Source organism: Mytilus galloprovincialis, chromosome 7, assembly GCF_965363235.1.
Source record: "Mytilus galloprovincialis chromosome 7, xbMytGall1.hap1.1, whole genome shotgun sequence".
Lineage (NCBI taxonomy): Eukaryota > Metazoa > Mollusca > Bivalvia > Mytilida > Mytilidae > Mytilus > Mytilus galloprovincialis.
Genome location: NC_134844.1, coordinates 23,537,604 through 23,556,453, shown reverse-complemented (window position 1 = coordinate 23,556,453; position 18,850 = coordinate 23,537,604). Strand labels below are relative to the sequence as shown.

The window sequence follows — 18,850 nt, the reverse complement described above, 5'->3', positions numbered from 1 at the left end:
CGCTCCCGATTAAGGTTTATTCAGAAAACTTACATTCTCATTAAAATAAGAGAAGGAACATACAATAGGGACATTCAATCTCAAACTAACAAATCAAATGACAAATGGCCAAAAGACAAACAACAGTATACACAACTCAATGTAGACCAGTTACTGAAGTCGGAGCAGCACAAATCCCACAAACACGGGGACGTTTTTATGCGCTCTAGAATAGTAAGCAAATCAAGCTCCACATGTGGAACCAGTGGTTTTGCTCATGTTAGTACATATCCAGGGATAAGTCTTATTCGGTAGGTCGCATTCAAGGAAGACAGGACGTGATTGTGTTTACAGCAATTGTAGCATATCCGTTGTTATCTGTAATGAGAGCACACCATCAATATTGCGGGAAATTGAAGTTAAAGGATAATGCTAGCTTCTTTCGATTTCTTCTTAAAAGCTCCCGTATGAAGTCAGCTTAATATGAATATAGAAACAAGAGACAAGAGCACAGTTGATACTAATACGCTCCTCGATTGTTTGTTAAACAAAAATTCCTCAAAATAACAAATATATTTCCAATTAAGAAATCGAGCATCTTAAAGACGTCAGTTTCAGAGATTATTTTGTTTGTATCAACGTGTACTACTAGTATTTATCAGTACCTTAGACAATGCACTTTAAGCTACGGTGGCCACTTCATTTACGTTCACTGAAATAAAACTCCAAATACTTTCCATGTGTTTGTCAATATACACTAATGAATTCTGACAAAAATGTGTTTATCGTTACAGCTGTTTTGCACATGCCACTTTTTGTCTCGCCTGCGACTAAAGTCATTTTAGGTTCAGTATTGCGGAGCATGCATGTATGCAACGGATATGAACTCTGCGCCGGAGATTGATTAGCAATATGCCAACTATACGTTATACGAATGGATTATAATACATGTCATATTCCTGACATGGTACGGGAATTTTCCTAAGTAGAAAATGGTGGATTTATAAATAGCCAATTTCTCATTAGTATAAAAATCGCCTAACATTCAATTGTATTGAATGTACGGAATGATTAGTTCAAACATATTTATAGTGGATTCGGAAATAAGTTTTGCAACTTATAACAAACCCTTAAATTTCCACTTTGCGGGTGCGAGTGCTGCCTTGTAGCCAGGGCCGTAACTAGGGTTTGAATTGAGGGGAGCCAGGGTTTTGGGAGCCGCCGATTGAGGCTCCCAAAGAAAGGGGATGGGGGCGCAGCCCCCCTCCGATTTTTTTCTCTCAGTCAATGGCTAAAAATTACCAGTTTTCCTTCGATTTCTTTACTTGAAGAAACATCAGTAGTGTATTGCGTGAACCTGAAAGCAATTTTTATGCAAAAACAAGCTGGCATTGCTGTTTGGGGTGAGCCAAGGCTCCGTCTTTAAGGTCGTACTTTGACCTATAATCATTAAAGACAAAGTTATATTGATACTTAACCCATCAACACCAACACAAGTGAATAAACTAGAATCTTTTATTAAAAAAGTCAATGGAACTGAGGACAGGGGATCCTCTAATATTTACCTAAATTTGTATATATATATATTGAGTAAGTTATTGACTTTATTTGTTTTTGTTGTTGTTATATGTCACAAACTGTAAAGTTTATATGGCAATAAAACTTTAAAATTGAATTAATATTAAGTACATTGTGACCGCGGATTTTTTTCTCAATATGTCTAAACTTGTGACCCTTTTAATTTTTCCTTCGATTTCCTTCCTGGACAACATCTGCTGGGTCCTGGAAGCATTTTTTATGCAAACAATTATTATCTGTATTTAAAGATATCTTTGCTAGAAATCAAACTGGTAAGTTAAAAAAAAAAACATATAAAGCAAGATAATAGAACACAAGATATTTTTTTTTATCGAGGACCTTGACTGATTTCAATATTGTTGAAAGCTGAACAGACATACAGTATATAACTACAACCAGGGACTTTCTATACTAGTATATATATATAGTTAGTATAGAAAGTCCCTGCTACAACGAATGGGAGTATTTAACTAATAAGGCATTGACCATAATGTTCTCGTACGATCGGGAGACGTTAAAAAAATTATCCAACACCTGATTCAGCCGGTAACGAATTTCCGATATCATAAAAGATTCACAATACAAAAGGAACTTCCTCTGTTTAATTGAGCCCTAAATAAATGTGAATAGTTAAGATTTATTCAAAAATAATTGTAGAAAGCAAAGTTTCATATGAGTTCTCGTACGAATACTGAATAACAGACGGACGGCCACACGAATAAAAATAATAGAACCAAGTATTTGTATAGCAATACTATAGCGGCAAATCCTTGATAAAACAAATACCGAAACGGTTCACTTTTGATCAAAAATCCGGAAAATGACAGAACATCACGTATCATGATTACACTGTTAAAAATGTGTGTTGTTTATAATATAAATTCAAGTTCTTCGTGTACATATTGTCAATATTTAATTTTATTACTTCCAAAAAAAAAATTCAGGGCAGTTGCCTCCCCTGCCTCATAGGTAGTTACGGCCCTGTCTTTAACGTGCAAGAGATATGACTCTATCTTAACACGGGTCATCCATGTATCGCCCCTTTCCGACGGACTATCATCGTTTCCTCAAGACCATACTCACTAATTGAGTCAAGGGAGAGCCGAAAATTCAGTCCCTGAAATTTTAATACTGGAACGAGAACCGAACCAGGAACCTTTGTGTTAGTAGTCCGATACGCTAATCTCTACACTACATGGAATGATTGTAAGTAGATATAGGAAGATGTAGGAAGGTATAATATCTGTCGGACAAGGTTTTATCAGACCTTGACCTCTTTGTAATGGATTTTTAAAATGTTAATTTCATCTATGATACTTGTATTTAAATCTTTATCTTTATGACTTTCAACATAAAATAAATGGTCAACAAAGACTTTCCAATCACTTGCACTATTGTTTCAATTTGCTTCCTTCTTTAGTATTTTTTGTTTAGTTCACATGTAAATGAACTGATACATTACAATCAAGACTAACATCTGCGATGATAACACAACATTAAAACAAGTATGAAGTTTTAATATGAGACCCCCCTCTTATTTGTCTGGATAATACGCAAGTACATATTATATATATACCATTGGGACGCAAGTACATATTACATATATACCGTTGGTTTTCTCGTTTGAATGGGTTTACACTAGTAATTTGGGGGATCTTTATAGCTTGTTGTTCGGTGTGAGCCAAGGCTCCGTGTTGAAGGCCGTACATTGACCTATAATGGTTTACTTTTTTAAATTGTTATTTGGATGGAGAGTTGTCACATTGGCAATCGCACCACATCTTCCTATATCTATTTATTCTGATAAACCAATGTAAATACAAAAGTACACAGAAGAACGTAGACATTTTACAGAATTATATAGGTACATATGTTGAGAAAATAAACAAAACAGTAGAAACACATTCAAACTATTAAAATGTATTAACACAAATACATTTATCTCTTCTTTTTAGACCAACAAAACTTTTAACATCTACGCTTGTCGAGGAGTTTCCGTTCACCTTTACATGACGTTAATACAGACAACCATGTCAGTTTGGTGCGATGTTGTACTTGCTTCAACTGAACACTTTGTTTTAGAACTCAATAAAACAGTCATTCTCTATTAGAAGGTAGAAGACCTGCTCACTTCATATCTTATGCACCGATGTGATGAGACGCGGAATAAGTCAACATTATTGTTTTTAAGAATTCCTAAATATTCCAGAATCTTCATAATCAAATTTAGCATATCCATAAATCTTTTAGGACCATCTGAAATCAAAAGAAAGCGAAATATTCAAAACCGGTTTTGTTTTCTTATAAATTAGATTACTATATGTATCACCAGATTTGTGTTGCATTTTTCAATCACAAACATGTAAGTTTAAGAATATTACTTCTTGAGCGATTTCCAAATGCAAGTTTTGTACTATTTCTACTTAATATCAGAATAGTCTTTGTAAACACTGGATTGGTCTGAAGCTGTGTAATTATTGAACAACTAGACATCTATTGCAAGATACATGATACCTACTAGACTGATAATAGTGCTATATCCTTACTGTTAGTTTACATATGAAATAATACTTTGCTAACAATTGATCACAATTTTGATACACAGAAAGGGACATTTATAACGTCGTAATATGGATGGTAGGTCATTGAGTGAACGAGAACCTAAAACAGTAACATATTAATCAACAAAGGTCATGTGAAGTAATATGAAGACAATGGGGACAATTATAAATCTTTCGTTCTTGCGTGCTTCTCTTGAGTAACTTCAACAATAAAGGTACTTGACGTAAGAGGTAATAACAGGTCAAAAGCACTGATGTCGTTTTCCCATCACGTTTGTTTTAGCTACTGTAAGATTTATATTTTATAATCTATTAAAATTCAATTTATTAATTTAGTGACTATTAAAAGTGTTATTCTTGTAAGATTGAGAAAGTAACATCTGGAAGCTGTAAATATCTATATAAATATGAGCCAAGATCTTTAATTATTTACTTCTTCCATATTTTCGATATGAAGGTATTACTTCTCATCACTGTTGTTGCCTATGCAGGTAAGTAAAGAGTTTTTTGCGACTGACATCGAACTGTGGTGGTCTTTTATGAATTGCAATATCTGTTTGGCAACTGACTGTCTTGTTTACATCAACTTTTACAACACTACAAAGGTGACGAGAGCGCACGAGATGTCTGGATTTGTTGCCTATGCAGGTTAAAGAGTGTTTTTTTTCGACTGACATCGGTGGTCATTTATGAACTGTAGTATCTGTTTGGCATCTGACTGTCTTGTTTGCATCAACTTTTGTAACACTACAAAGGCGAGGAGAGGGCACACGAGATGTAGGGATTTTTACTGAATTAGTTAACTACCGGTAATTCAAGATTTCTATATTAAATGAAAACCAACGAGCAAACGAACAACTCATTAATTCACAAATGAGCATAGAGTGTTTGTGAGTTATCAGTGTTGAGATTATTTTTTTCATTTCTATTTGAACTGGTTTTCGTTTCTTTTTTTCTAATGTTTTATTGCAAATTAAGTAGAACATGTATAATGCTAGCCTAGGGCCTTTAATTCCTACTCTTTTAGAAGTAGCGTTGATGACATTATATAAATATGACTAAATGGCTTTGACCACATTTTTGGTAGACGTTTAGATTTACCAATTTTTAACTCAATAATGGTTAAAAACCTTGGACGACCATAACTATTGGCTCTGAGAGTCATTTAGAAGGGCATGATCATCGGTATGGTTTAATTCGATGTATTGTTTAAATTGAAAAAAAAGAAACACAAATCTGACTGTTAGACGTAGAAATCACAACAAGTTTGGTTATTAATCGAAAAAATCATTTATTTTTGTTCACAGACTGAAGGGACTCAACCGACAATTTGAGATAGAACACTTAATTGTAAACATAAGCTACAACTGTTGTTTATTGAAATTCACATGTAACCATATGATAACGTCTAAAATAACTCACCTTTTAGGGAGTACCCCTACGATTGTACAGCCTGGTAGGATTCTTCGTGAACTAGCTGATGAACAGGTTAGTGTTTACAATTGTGAATTCTTCTATTTATTTGTTATGTAAAACGTTTTCGATTTGTTTGACGCAACATTTATACGATTGTATTGAAACAAGTAGACCAAGCAATGAATGATGTACTTTTAATTGATGTCATATCTTCTTTTTCTTTTTAATACATATTAAATTATAATTTTATCACACCGTTTAGTCTTAAAATTGTAGAACTGACACACTAAATTGGTAACTAGCCCTTGTTTAGAGTTCGTTAATTAAGTCAATCTACAATATGTTATGAAGATAGTATTTGATATCACTATATATGTTACATTTAACGTAAATAATATTTATACTACATTTTGTTACACTTTTTTCATTACAAATAACTGTAATATTGTAAAAGCTTCATTTTAATAGGATCAACTACTGTCTGGGAAAATCGTAAATGGTCAGAATGCTCAAATTACAGAATTCCCGTGGCAAATCTCTTTACAACAAGGTTTCCTTGGACTAATTTGGAGTCATATTTGTGGTGGAAACATAATAGATGGAAAATGGATCCTTACTGCCGCACACTGTGTGGATGGTCAGACGTAAGTTTTGTGATTTATTGCTATTTTGTGCATGTTTCCTTTGATTTTTTTTGGTGATAATTTTTCATAATATGCATTTGCTTGAGATGGAAAATTATCGCTAGAAACTAAGGAGGCAAGTAGCGTTGCTTATGAAATTGACATGAAATTGACAATGGTCGTCATAGGTAAAATAGCGATAAACATATTAGCATTGGTCATCTCAACCCGATTGCTTTGCTCGCTTTCGCCGTACCGGCTCAAGCAATAAAATCAATCTCGTTGAGATGAATAACGATAATCTATAAATATCTTTAATCTTTAATTTTATAGTCCTGCTTTTATTTCAAAATACTTACTACTACAAATGTTGATTTACGAGCTATATCCCCTCCATGGCCAAACACTCAGAAAAATGCACTTTTTCATGAATTCCTTTCAGCAGTTTTTTTTTTCATTTCTCAAATACCTATCATTGTCATCTGTAATAGTTTGTACTGAAACACATTTTTATTAATGTATGACAAAAAAAATATAGCCATATGGAAGAAATGGGAGACTTACAAGTAATTATACAAATTGTAAATGAATTCAGTTCATAAACTGTGACTTTTATTTGACCTCCTCAGATGTTTTATAGTTGTATAAACATGATAAAATGTTAGTAAATTGAAATATTTTGCTGCAGCTTTTAAGGGATTGTTTAAAACTATAATTTTTCGTCTATTTAGGATGACCATCAGACACTAGGTAATATTGAAAGCAATTTTACAATGCACTTTTTTAAAACTTAAACTCAAAACCAAAAGGCATAAATCTGATCCCAGTTATATATCTCCCAATTGATACGATATTCCAGTGCTTGCATTTCCTATCATGATTTTCTTGATAGAGGGTTGCTGCTCACAAGGAAGCTATTTAACCAAGAGTTCAAAATTGTGAATTTGAAATCATCTCTTCGTAAATTTTCGGACGCCATAACGAGTTGGTTGACCGTTATAGAATAACCGTTTCACAAATGATATTGGATATTTCCCTTACGTCGTAACTACAATCCCCTTCCCTTTCATGAATGTGACCTACCGAATTGGACTATTTAACGGATTTGATATTACATAAGCAACACGACGGGTGCCACATGTGGAACAGGATCTGCTTAAATTTCCGGAGCACCTGAGAATATCCCTAGTTTTTGGTGGGGTTCGTGTTGCTTATTCTTTAGTTTTCTATGTTGTGTCGTGTATACTATTGTTTGTCTGTTTGTCTTTTTCATTTTTAGCCATGGCGTTGTCAGTTTATTTTCGATTTATGAGTTTGACTGTCCCTCTGGTATCTTTCGTCCCTCTTGTAAAAGTAAAGGTTTCATATTACATAGGACAATATGCCTAAACATGTGCCAACAAATAATTTGTATGTATTACAGTGCAGGAAATCTTAGAATCAGAGCTGGTGCAAATGCTCATGCACAAGCTACACAGACTGTCTCAGTCAGCAGAATAATTATGGTAAGATTAATATTGCAAACTTATTATAACGATTACATTCAGAACCAGAAAATGACCAACTGTCAGGTAATATATATCACACACTTCAAGCATAACCTTTTTGCCATTGGAAATTAAAATCTTTCCATGTCATTCACTTAGTTTTGCAGAATCTACATAAGATATTTATAGATAAATTTTGTTCTCGTCCTAAATGGAAATAAACTATAAGCCGCTCGTATAATCGTCGTAAGTTTCGGCAAATGACGGAATAACTTTACAGGGAATGATGATATAATTGACTTAATTTTCCTGTAACGTTTGCAGAAGTGTTACTGTGGCGTTATCTACTTGCAACCATTTGGTTACCCGAACTTGTGTTTTCTATAACAATACAAAATTGATGATTGTTGGTTTCAAAACGTCCAATGGCAATTATTTCATGTTAAAAACGAAACAAAATCATTTTTGTATTAACAAATTCTTATTTAAACTTCTATGTCTAATCTTTAAACTGATAAATGATGAGTAAGAACTTTTATGTTATAATTATAGCATCCGCAGTATTCTGCAGTTGGAGCAGATGGTTATCCAAATGACATTGCCCTATTGGAGCTTTCTTCATCACTGACTTTGACCAATGGCGGTTCAGTGAATAAAATTGCGATGGCAGATGCTGGAGAAAATTTTGACTTTAAAAGTTGTAACATTTCTGGCTGGGGTCTTACAAGCGGAGGTAAAACTTATCTTTGATTTATCTATAATATTTATTATCATACGAACAAATTCAACCCAAACGTTTGAAAGCAAAATACTATAACTACTAAAAAAATAGGAGCTTTACGACCACGATCAACATAAAAAGCATGATAGTTGTCAAATCCACATAAAGTAAACTTTGCATGAGTAAGGTGGAGCCATTCTTTAGATTTACACATTGATCACAAGAAGCTTACATATACCCGATCACATGATAACCAGATCACTATGTGACATTTGCCTAATATTTTACTTATGGTATTGAACAGTCGGAATAAATTATAAAAGTGAATTCTTTACATTTTGTCTCATTACTACATACAAAAAAATATGATATTAAAAAAAATAAAACAATACCAGTGCCAATGAGATAACTCTCCATCCAAGTCATAATTTGTAAAAGTAAACCTTTTTAGGTCAAAGTACGGTCCAAAACATAGCTCACACCAAACACATATGAAGAAATATCTATTGGGATTTTATTCAGTTTGACATTATTTTGTATACTTCCTCACTCTATTCGACCGATGAGGTCTAATTGCCAAAGAAAGACCAAGTGACGAAGCATTCATTTTAAAAGAATTTCGTGATATTTCAAACTGTTGAACGATCACAATTCTTCAATGATATAACCCATATGAATTTATATGATTTTCTTTACTGTCTACACTATTAATTACAACATACCGGTACATGGTTTACCTGACTAATTTACAGGTGGCAGTTCACCAACAAATCTGCTCTACGTAACGATGCAAGTTATAACAAACAGTGAATGTAGGACAAGATGGCAATCAGTTACTTCAACCATTCGTGATGATCACATTTGCATTTTTGAAGAAACAAAATCAGCATGCAATGTAAGCAATACAATAAATTTTATCAATGTACTTGATAAGCATTGTTCTTCTCATTCTTAAATAAGAAGAGTTTTTTTTATTAACATTGGTATGTATGGTATGATTCTTAGTTATACATGGATTTTAGTTTTTTTACGTCCTTTTGTAATATAATTCCAACTGTTTCGGTTCTTATACATTTCAAATATTCGTCTTACTTTTTATTAAATTTTTGTTAGAAAGAAAGAATGTATGTTTGAATTATTAAAGCCTCGCAGTACACTTCAAACTTCTGAAAGTGACAAGCAAATTATAAAACAAAACGTTTTTTGTGTAAGTCAGTGTCTTCTTTTGTTATCATTTGTTGGCAATAATTTTGTGAGGGTGAAACAGTCAATAGAATAGGAAAACGAAAGAAAAAAAAAATTTCAAAACACGGTCTAAAATGTTCGCAGTGCTTTCAAATTCATTACTGCGAATTAAAATAATGACCTAAGTACTATACCCAACTCTTGATTTTTTTATCTGTATTTAATCATGTGGTATAATTTCTAAATCATTGTTATCATAATTACGACTCATTAATTAGTATTCTTAATGTAAACATTTTAAATTGAAAGATTTTATGAAGATCTGCTACCGTATTACGTTGATATTCTATGAAATGATTTAAATCACGAATCCGATTGGTTACATGTAGTTTCGGAGATAATTTGACATTTTGTTGAAGTTAGAAGTTGTAAGCTGCACTTCTGTAAATAGAGATAATGTAATTTCTGATTAAAACTCCTTTAACGGTTAAAACTGTAATACTTATACTATGAAGTTTCGTTAAAAACTGTATCATGAAATTGTATAATGTTAAGCTCATATGCAATACTATTTTTTTTCAAAGGTCATATTTTCAACAATTATAGACCCCGAAAATCTCTAAATTTATACTCAAATTCTGTACTGCACCTCCTTTCCTCGGAATTCAATTTCTTCGCTTTTCGTGTATATGTATACTGTTAACATTCAAAAGTTATGTCTCCACAATGTGAATTATTGACATTATATCTGGGAACCAGTAGGTAAACAAAACAAAATATCTATGAATCTTAGATATATCCCCAAAAGAGAGGTGGTAAGGGAAACAGCTGTATTAACTAATTCAGTTAGAGTTTGCAGGCTTTTTAAAGTACATTTATATCATTGAATATTTTAGGGTGATAGTGGAGGCCCGATGTCGTGCTTAGATGACACAAGGACCCATAAGCTGGCGGGTTTAACATCATGGGGTGCTAGTAGCTGTGACGGAACATATCCAAGCGTTTATACAAGAATTTCCTCTTTTAGATCATGGGTGTCAGAGCAATGTAATTGTTTTTAAACTTGCTGATGGTTTTACATTAAAACACATTTAATGGCATTAACTTTGCTTGTTTGTTTTATTTTTCTTACAGTTAACCTTATACCAAAATAAAACGCAAATACATGTCTCATGTCTATATCTAGATTAGCCTTCCTTGACAAGGTAATACTACGACTATTGAAGTTATATTTTTTATATACCGGATGAGGTCGAGTGGTCTAGAGAGTTGAACATGAGGCTAAGCGATTGAAGCTGTAGTGTATCAAAGGTGTGAGTTCGAATCCCGCTGAGGGACAGACAAAAATTTGTCAGAAGAAAATCTAACTTTAACACTGTTTGGTGTAATTTTCAGACATATATTAATATTTGCATTAACCATGTATCTCTATCACTATAAGATCCAGTGGGCATATATATTGTATGGTTTGTCACTTGTTTAGACTTGTTTGTTTGACATGCTTATTTCTAGTGACTGTATAATAAAATAAAGTAATTTTGGATGTTACGCGTCTTCTGATTGGCTGACGTTATTTTGTTATGAGCCCATAGACATAATTTAGTAATGTGACCGTGACGTCATCAACGTCTTTTCATGGTTTTCTACGGTTTAAAATTGAATTTAGAATTAAATTATAAGAAATGACTGTCATATTTTTTCTGTCTATTCAAAATAACATAAAAAATGTGGTGCACACTGTTAAATAACCTGCTACGCGCGTTATTCAGTGTGCAAAAAGTGTCTCATGTCTATCTCTAGATAAGCCTTCCGTGACAAGGTAACATTACGACTATTTAAGTTATATTTTTTAAATAGAGGATGTGGTAGAGTGGACTAGAGCGCTGAACATGAGGCTAAGCGATTGGAGCTGTAGTGTATCAAAGGTGTGAGTTCGAATACCGCTGAGCGACGGACAAAAATTTTTCAGTAGAAAATCTAACTCTAACACTGTTTGGTGTAATTTTCAGACTTATATATATATCAGTCTAAAAATTTGCACAACGGTTCTGATATAAGATGTTAATATACGAAAATGTTGTTATTAAATCGTGTTGACAAATATTTCGGCTCAACAAATGGCCTTCTTCAAGTGTCACAAGTTTTAACAATACTGATACATAATGTGTAAGGGGTAAAAATAGACCAGTAATAAAACAGGTAAGTTTTGGTCGATTGATTTTAATCCAAAATCCTGAATATCATAATATAAACAAAACACTATAATTCAATATACGTGACTGTGTATATATATATACTTATTTTTAGTCTTTTGGAAAATGTAGTTTGTGCTGTATTTAGACCATATGAGGATACTGTATTTAATTTGTATTGCAGATTTTTATCCAATGCAAATCATAGGTTTGAACGTTGTTTTCAATTAAGTGCGGGACGATTTGTTCCACGATATTACAGTAGCATGACCACTCGCAACCTAGGCTCTATTCTAATAAAGTTTTCGGTGGCCGGGTGTTACGTTTCCTTTCAGTTTTTTTTTTAACCTAGCGTCGAAACACAGAATATGATATATTAGGCATGATGATAAAAGTTTAACAGACCAGCTGAATTATCTATCGTAGAGGATCTTACAAATTAATGTAGCATGCATTCACAGAAGTTATTATATTATAAGTACATCTGAACCAGCGACAACTCTACGACATAGTTTATCCATCGTATAACCAGTTATAGTGATTCAATGCTAAAAACACATTCTGTATATATAGTTTGTCAAAATATCAACACAACAATTTTAGATCTGTGAATTTGCGAAAGTAAATTTGCGAAAGCATTTTTTTGTTCTTCCCTGGCTGGGATTCGAACTCATGCTACTGAGATATTGTTGTAAAAGTAAATAAATACGACGGCGTACACAATGTATGTAGTGAAATTTAAAAACCGCAGACTATATACCATATAATAACAGCTCGTTAAAATAACTAGCGCTTTCATATATGAAAATTTATTACATTGGTATTAAATTATCCGAGCATTGTGTCGTCCTTTACTGTTGCTTTATAAATTATATTCTGAAGTACAACTCGCTATATATTAGTGTAGAACAATAAATAGTTCATATAGTCGACGATTCTAGAAGCATCCATTGGCTTAGGTTGCAAATCTTAAACATACCTTTTCCTCATTTGCAAGTTTTTTTGTTTTTTTTTTATCAGATGACTGATGTTAGCAGCAGGTTCAATGTTTTAAGATAACTGCAAAAAACAGTGTTAACAATCTTTAAATTAAAAATTGAGAACCTTTTTTCCTTATTCAAAAAAATAATTCACATATACGGTCACACTTAATGTTACTTGTTCAAAATAGAGTTTTATTTATATTTATATTGCTTCATGAAGTACAATTTCCTGAAGCTTTATTCAACAATACATCTAAACTTAAAACATCCATAAAACAATTGGTCTGATTCATAGGACATGTAGGATGACATATTCTATTTTAATATAGACGACTTTTTTATCATCTAAACAACCAGTGGTAGTATTCTGTACAGTTTTAAATACACTATTAAGGTAAGACCATACGGACAAATCTTCTTAACTATATTTTGACATTTTTATTATACTTGTTGATTTCTTTTCTTGACATTTTTGGTTTTGAACGAGTTGTGTTATTTTCAAACATTATGATATGGAACAACATCACTGTAAATGCATTCGTAGACTAGCGATACTATTTACTATGATCAGAATGAAAGAATACGGAGATATCGTATGGTAGCTTATATTTAGTACAGAAAATTGAACCAGCTGTGTGATATTCCCAACACGTTTGTTTTGATATATTTGACATATCTTTTCCAGTTGTTATATTTATTTTTCAATTGTTCAATGCTGTAATGTGAGCTCTTTTTGTTAGGTTTATTTTTTCAGTTTGAGCGAAATGTACCAGGTCGCTTTACACTCCCATATTAAATTAAATAAAGTTTTTTCTTTATTAGAAAAGGGGGACATGATACTTAACCAGGAAATCAAATCGATAAAATGTCAACTGTTATCCACTCGTTCTATTGGTTGACAAAGTTTAGTTATGTCAGGTTTTATGGACTTTCCCTTTGCCTTGGAGTTTTGTATTTTTGTTATAACTTTTTCGCCTAGATGATTAAACTCTCTGATAAGTGGTTAATGTTGGTGATGTCATAAATGAAGAAAAGTGTTGTACTTGAAACGTGTTCATCAACTATTTAAACTAATTCTGTAAAATTTTTATCATAGAAATAAATGTATAGAAATACATTACATTCAACATCTAACAGTCTTTGACCTCGTTATATAAAACTGAAAAGTTTATAAATGTTTTGTTTTTATCCTCTCCAGGCTTACTTAGCGTTTGAAATATAATATTTAATATCATTCCTAAATTTACACGCTGTCTAATGTGAACTTTACCTTCCTTATAACACACTTAAATGTTGTATTCTTATACATGTTATATGTATCGTGATTTTTTTCACACATTTATGACAATTATATATATAAGGACATGCTTTTCTGCTGTAAAAGCTGAAAATTTTATGATTGTTTTGTTTTAATCCTTTCCGGGTTTATAAAGTTTTTTCTTATAACACACTTTAAAGATAGTGGCGAAAGATACCAGAGCATTCAAACTCATAAATCGTAAACAAACTGACAACACCATGGCTAAAAAAACCCCACACAGACAAATGATATTACATAAGACGCAACATAGAAAACTAAAAGACTAATAAACACGAACCCCACCTAAAACTGGGGATGGTCTCAGGTGATTCGGAAGGGTAAGCATATCTTGAAGTTGTAAAATATTTATTTGTGTTCAGATATCTGTATGAGAATTTTGTTCACACATTTTTATAACAATTTTACACGGAACTGTTTCCTCCTGTTGGAAATGTAAAGGAACAATGCAAATTTCTATCTAATATTTTGATAAATAAAAAAAACTGTTTATTTAATGTGAATAAACGAAGATTTGGGCGATCGATAGCATTATGCCATTAATAATTTCGTTACTAGAAAAAAGAGGAAAGTAACTTAAGTGGAAATACAAATCCACCAGTAGAAGAAATGAAGGTGTTACTATAGAAAAAGAGCTATAAAACGATCAAACAAACAATTACTCACAAACGTTATTGGAACATTGTTAATTTTCTCTGCAGAAGTTTGCGAGGTGCAGGGGCTCCAGATAGGAAGGACGTTCTTATTTGCCATCTATAAAATAAGGCTTTCCCCCTCTCCCATATTCTTTTCGGAAAATGCTTGTATCGTCAGAAAAATGACAATTGTTTCCAATCTCTTTCCGATATTGTTACTATTATGGACTTCCCCGTTATGAATGTTCCTTAGATTTCGGTATTTTTGCATGTCGGCATCTGTCGTGTCGGTCATTTCAGATCAAAACTCACTGACTAGTGTGGAATTTGATAATGTCATAAGTGAAGACGAAAACAAGGGTGGGTTATACTAGAAAAGGTTTCATCAAACATTTCAACAACACATTAAACAAACTCTGTATATAAATGTAATCATGAATCAAAATATACTGCATTAAACACCACCTGCATATTCCTTAGTTATTTAACGTCTGAAAATTTTCGAAATGTTTTGCTTTTATCCTTTTCGGTCTTACTTGGTGTTTGAAATATAAGATTTAATATCATTCCTAAATTTATACGTCCTCTAATGTGAGCTTACCTTCCTTATTACACACTTACATGTTTAATTGTTCTTATATGTAACGTGATTTTGTACACACGTTTATGACAATTGTATAAGGACATGTATTCTGCTATATTTAATAGGGTTGTCGTGGTGTGAAATCTAGTTAGAAATATAGAAGAAAGTTTGAAAAGATTCCTAATTTTTCAATATAAAAAAAAACTATTTAATGTAAATAAAGGAGATTTTGGTTAACGAAAGCAAATTATAAGGGCCTATCGATTAACCCCTTCTCGCCTTTCCCCCGAAAAAAAGACTTAAATAGAAACTGAATTATACAATGAAAAAAATCACAAGAAACAAATTTACTGAGCGATCTCAAACTATTTATTTTATTAAGATATAACATGCCAGAGTTTCATATGGGACCGCACAGCTCACATCAAAATATCTATTGCTCCGCTGCAAGGTATATTTCACCACGAATAGCTTCATAAACAATGCACACGGTCACAGTAATTCTAATGTTAAAATAATAGTTAAATTCTTTATTTGGTGTTGCTTATTGTAATGAATTAATTGATCATTGACTCAAAACAAATAGTAGAAAACAGGTTATTTTAAAATTCTATCGATAAATTGTAGATGATATGGAAGTGTACTTACTTGACACACCTTAAAAATCGACACATGATTTGGAAATCAAAATATTCTCACTTCTTGAAGTCCATTCGTTTGATGTTTTTGCGCCTTCAATTTTGCCATTTGATAAGATATTTTTCGTTTGGAATTTTCTTAGTTTGGTATTTTTGTTAATTTACTCTTTTGTGGACCTTAGATGTGTTTTGAAGCTGCTTTCTCGTTGATCCTAATTTAATAAGTGTGTTTCTGAACAACACCTTAGTTTTTACTCAAAGTGTAAGAGGTCATTATTATTATTATCAAAATTTCTTTTAATTATCGCTGCAAGTCTTTTGCAACATTTTTACCCGCATACATTCCAATCAGTATTTGCTACTTCTACCTTCTCGTTCGACATCGGTGACACATAATTGTGTAAAGATATTTGTGATATACAATCTATATTGCAATTTTTAAGACAAGTCTTGCTCTAAGTATTTGCCTCGGATATTATGAAATAATGATTGAATTAAATGGTAACCGAAAAAAAGAGCCAGAAATAAGGTTTTTGTTTTGCTTTTCATCTGAACAGTAACACGAACGTCTTCGGCATTGACCTTAGTTGTCAACTTATGATAAGTAATCGCCTTTTATAGTCTATTTCCGCTAAATATCTTGCGTTACTATTCTGCGCCGAGCGTTGGATAAACGTATTTTTTGAAATTCGTCTATAGCTACACGTGTCTTTGAGGAAACTGTATTATTAAATAAAATTTTAAGAAAACTCGTCTTACAGATCCTACCATATGTTGTATTTACGACTATATCATAATTGAAACAACTACCAAGAAATATGACAGTTCGTTTGAGCTTTTAGTTTTGCATTTTGATTACGGACTTTTTGTTGTTTGGAGGTCGGTATTTTTTTAAAACGTTTTTCAAGGTACATATTACATAATTTATTGAGTTGACATGGAAACATTTACAAAATATCACGTTTACCGACAAAGGAGTGCGCATTATTAACATGCACACTCGTGCTATTAAAACGCATTACGTGAAAAATTATGAATATGAGTTTAATCACGACACTTAAACATGTCCTACGTAAAACAATACCTTAAGTGATCACCTCATTGACTAGTAATTAAAAGATGTTGTAAGTACAGTAGTATTATCATACTGTGCATATTGATTTCAAGTGGATGAGTTCCTGTTAGGAAGGTCATTGAAATCATGTTTATATCCACGATATATGTATCATTCAGAGTATTTTAGTTCACTAATATAACACGTATCGCCAATACTATTTAAAAGTGAGTATCAGTATCGTTTAAGTTTTTTGTCAAATGTCTGGGTTTTTTGGGCAATCTATAAATATAGATTCAACCCGCCATTTGTTTCATAAAACTCCTGTTCCAAGTGAGGAATAATTAACTCATCATAGATACCAGGATTAAAATTTTATATTTACGCCAGACAACTCATCAGTGACGCTCGAATAAACAAATGTGTAAAAGGCCAAATAAAGTACGAAGTTGAAGAGCATTGAAGACCAAAAAGTCCTAAAAGTTTTGCCAAATACAGCTAAGGTTATCTATTCTTGAGGTAAAAAGCCTTAGTATTTTAATGATAACTCAAGTCAACACAGAAGTGCTGACTACTTGGCTGGTGATATCCTCGGGGAAATAAATCTCCACCAGCAGTGGCATCGACCCAGTGGTTGTAAATAAACCCATCATAGATACCAGGATTAAAACAGTTGTTTCGAATAGTTCGTTCCTATTTATGATGGCGTTTGTTTTTGTAGCTGTTCTGTATTTCTGTATTCCGTTGTTTTTCTGCTATAGTCGACGTGTTTCCCTAGGATTTGTTTTAACTAAATCGATTTGTGATTTTTGAACAGCGGTAAACTACTTTTTCCTTAAGTTTCTAATCAGTATAGTAGTCAGTGCACTGACACTATTCTTAAGATGAATTTAAAATATATGGAAATATGTGTGTTATGAGACTATTTATGTATATAGTTCCCGTTGGCGAAATATTTCAAATACGTATAAAACTTATCATAATTGGCAAGATAATAACACGATGTTGACTGCTGTACCTCAATTGTTGACATTTTTGTCTTTCATGTCTGTCTGGTTTTGCAACATACTGTTGTCAATATGATGGATTTCTATGCGACTGTAACATAAGTGAGAGGGATAGATTTAGCTAGCTATAAAACCAGGTTTTATCCACCATTTTCTGCAAAAGGAAATGCCCATCCCAAACAGAGATATCATTCGTTTGCGTTTTTGTTTTCTGCCATTTGATGGAGACTTTTCCTTGGAAATCGTCAAGTTGGTTATTTTCTTTTTATCAGTATCAATGTGGAGTAAATTGATTAAAAAATCTACGGATTTATATGTACACGCACAAAGTTTATAATTTTAATAATATAACTAACTTTCGGTTAAAGTTGACGTAAACATAAAGATTCCATCCGTATCAAAACTAAACTTAATCTTTATAGGGTTTGCTATTTGGTTTAATCCCCAATTTTGAAGTTCTGAATATTTTTTGTCCTGAACTACAGTCGAACCTCGTTGTGTCGAAGTCGAAGGGACCAGACGAAAGTATTCGACTCATCCGAGGTCGAATGTGACGTCATATGTTTGAAATACCGATATGTGATTTCTGTAAACTAGATACGTATTTATTGATCATTGTGCTTTTTTCGATATGATAATATATGATTGTGTATTTATTCCGTATTTTTTCTTTCTATAAATAAAAATGTAAACACAGCTAACGTAGTTTATTCTTTACTGAGCAAATAAAATCAATACACACATATTTACAAAGGTCAAACACTATAAATTATGGAATCACTCGCGAAACAAAGTAAAAATATTTCCATCACTAATCTTTAAAAAACGTGAACAGTGTTCATAGATTAAAAAGACCGACTCATAATAATTAATAAACTATTTTAATCCTT

The 18,850-nt window shown here is 32.4% G+C and overlaps 1 protein-coding gene across 2 annotated transcripts; it reads left to right on the top strand.

The window, feature by feature from the left end:
- The first annotated feature begins 4,504 nt into the window (after positions 1–4,504).
- Positions 4,505–10,654, top strand: LOC143082590 (fibrinolytic enzyme, isozyme C-like). Of its 2 annotated transcripts, none has more exons than XM_076258332.1 (7): positions 4,505–4,609; positions 5,548–5,606; positions 6,003–6,178; positions 7,581–7,662; positions 8,197–8,377; positions 9,118–9,260; positions 10,447–10,654. In XM_076258332.1, exons 1-7 carry the CDS (start codon positions 4,570–4,572, stop codon positions 10,609–10,611), a joined length of 846 nt encoding a protein of 281 aa, XP_076114447.1. In that variant the 5' UTR covers positions 4,505–4,569; the 3' UTR covers positions 10,612–10,654. The 2 variants fall into 2 exon arrangements, with proteins under 2 accessions (XP_076114447.1, XP_076114446.1); XM_076258331.1 differs by lacking the exon at positions 4,505–4,609 and adding an exon at positions 4,692–4,766.
- The last annotated feature ends 8,196 nt before the right edge of the window (positions 10,655–18,850 follow it).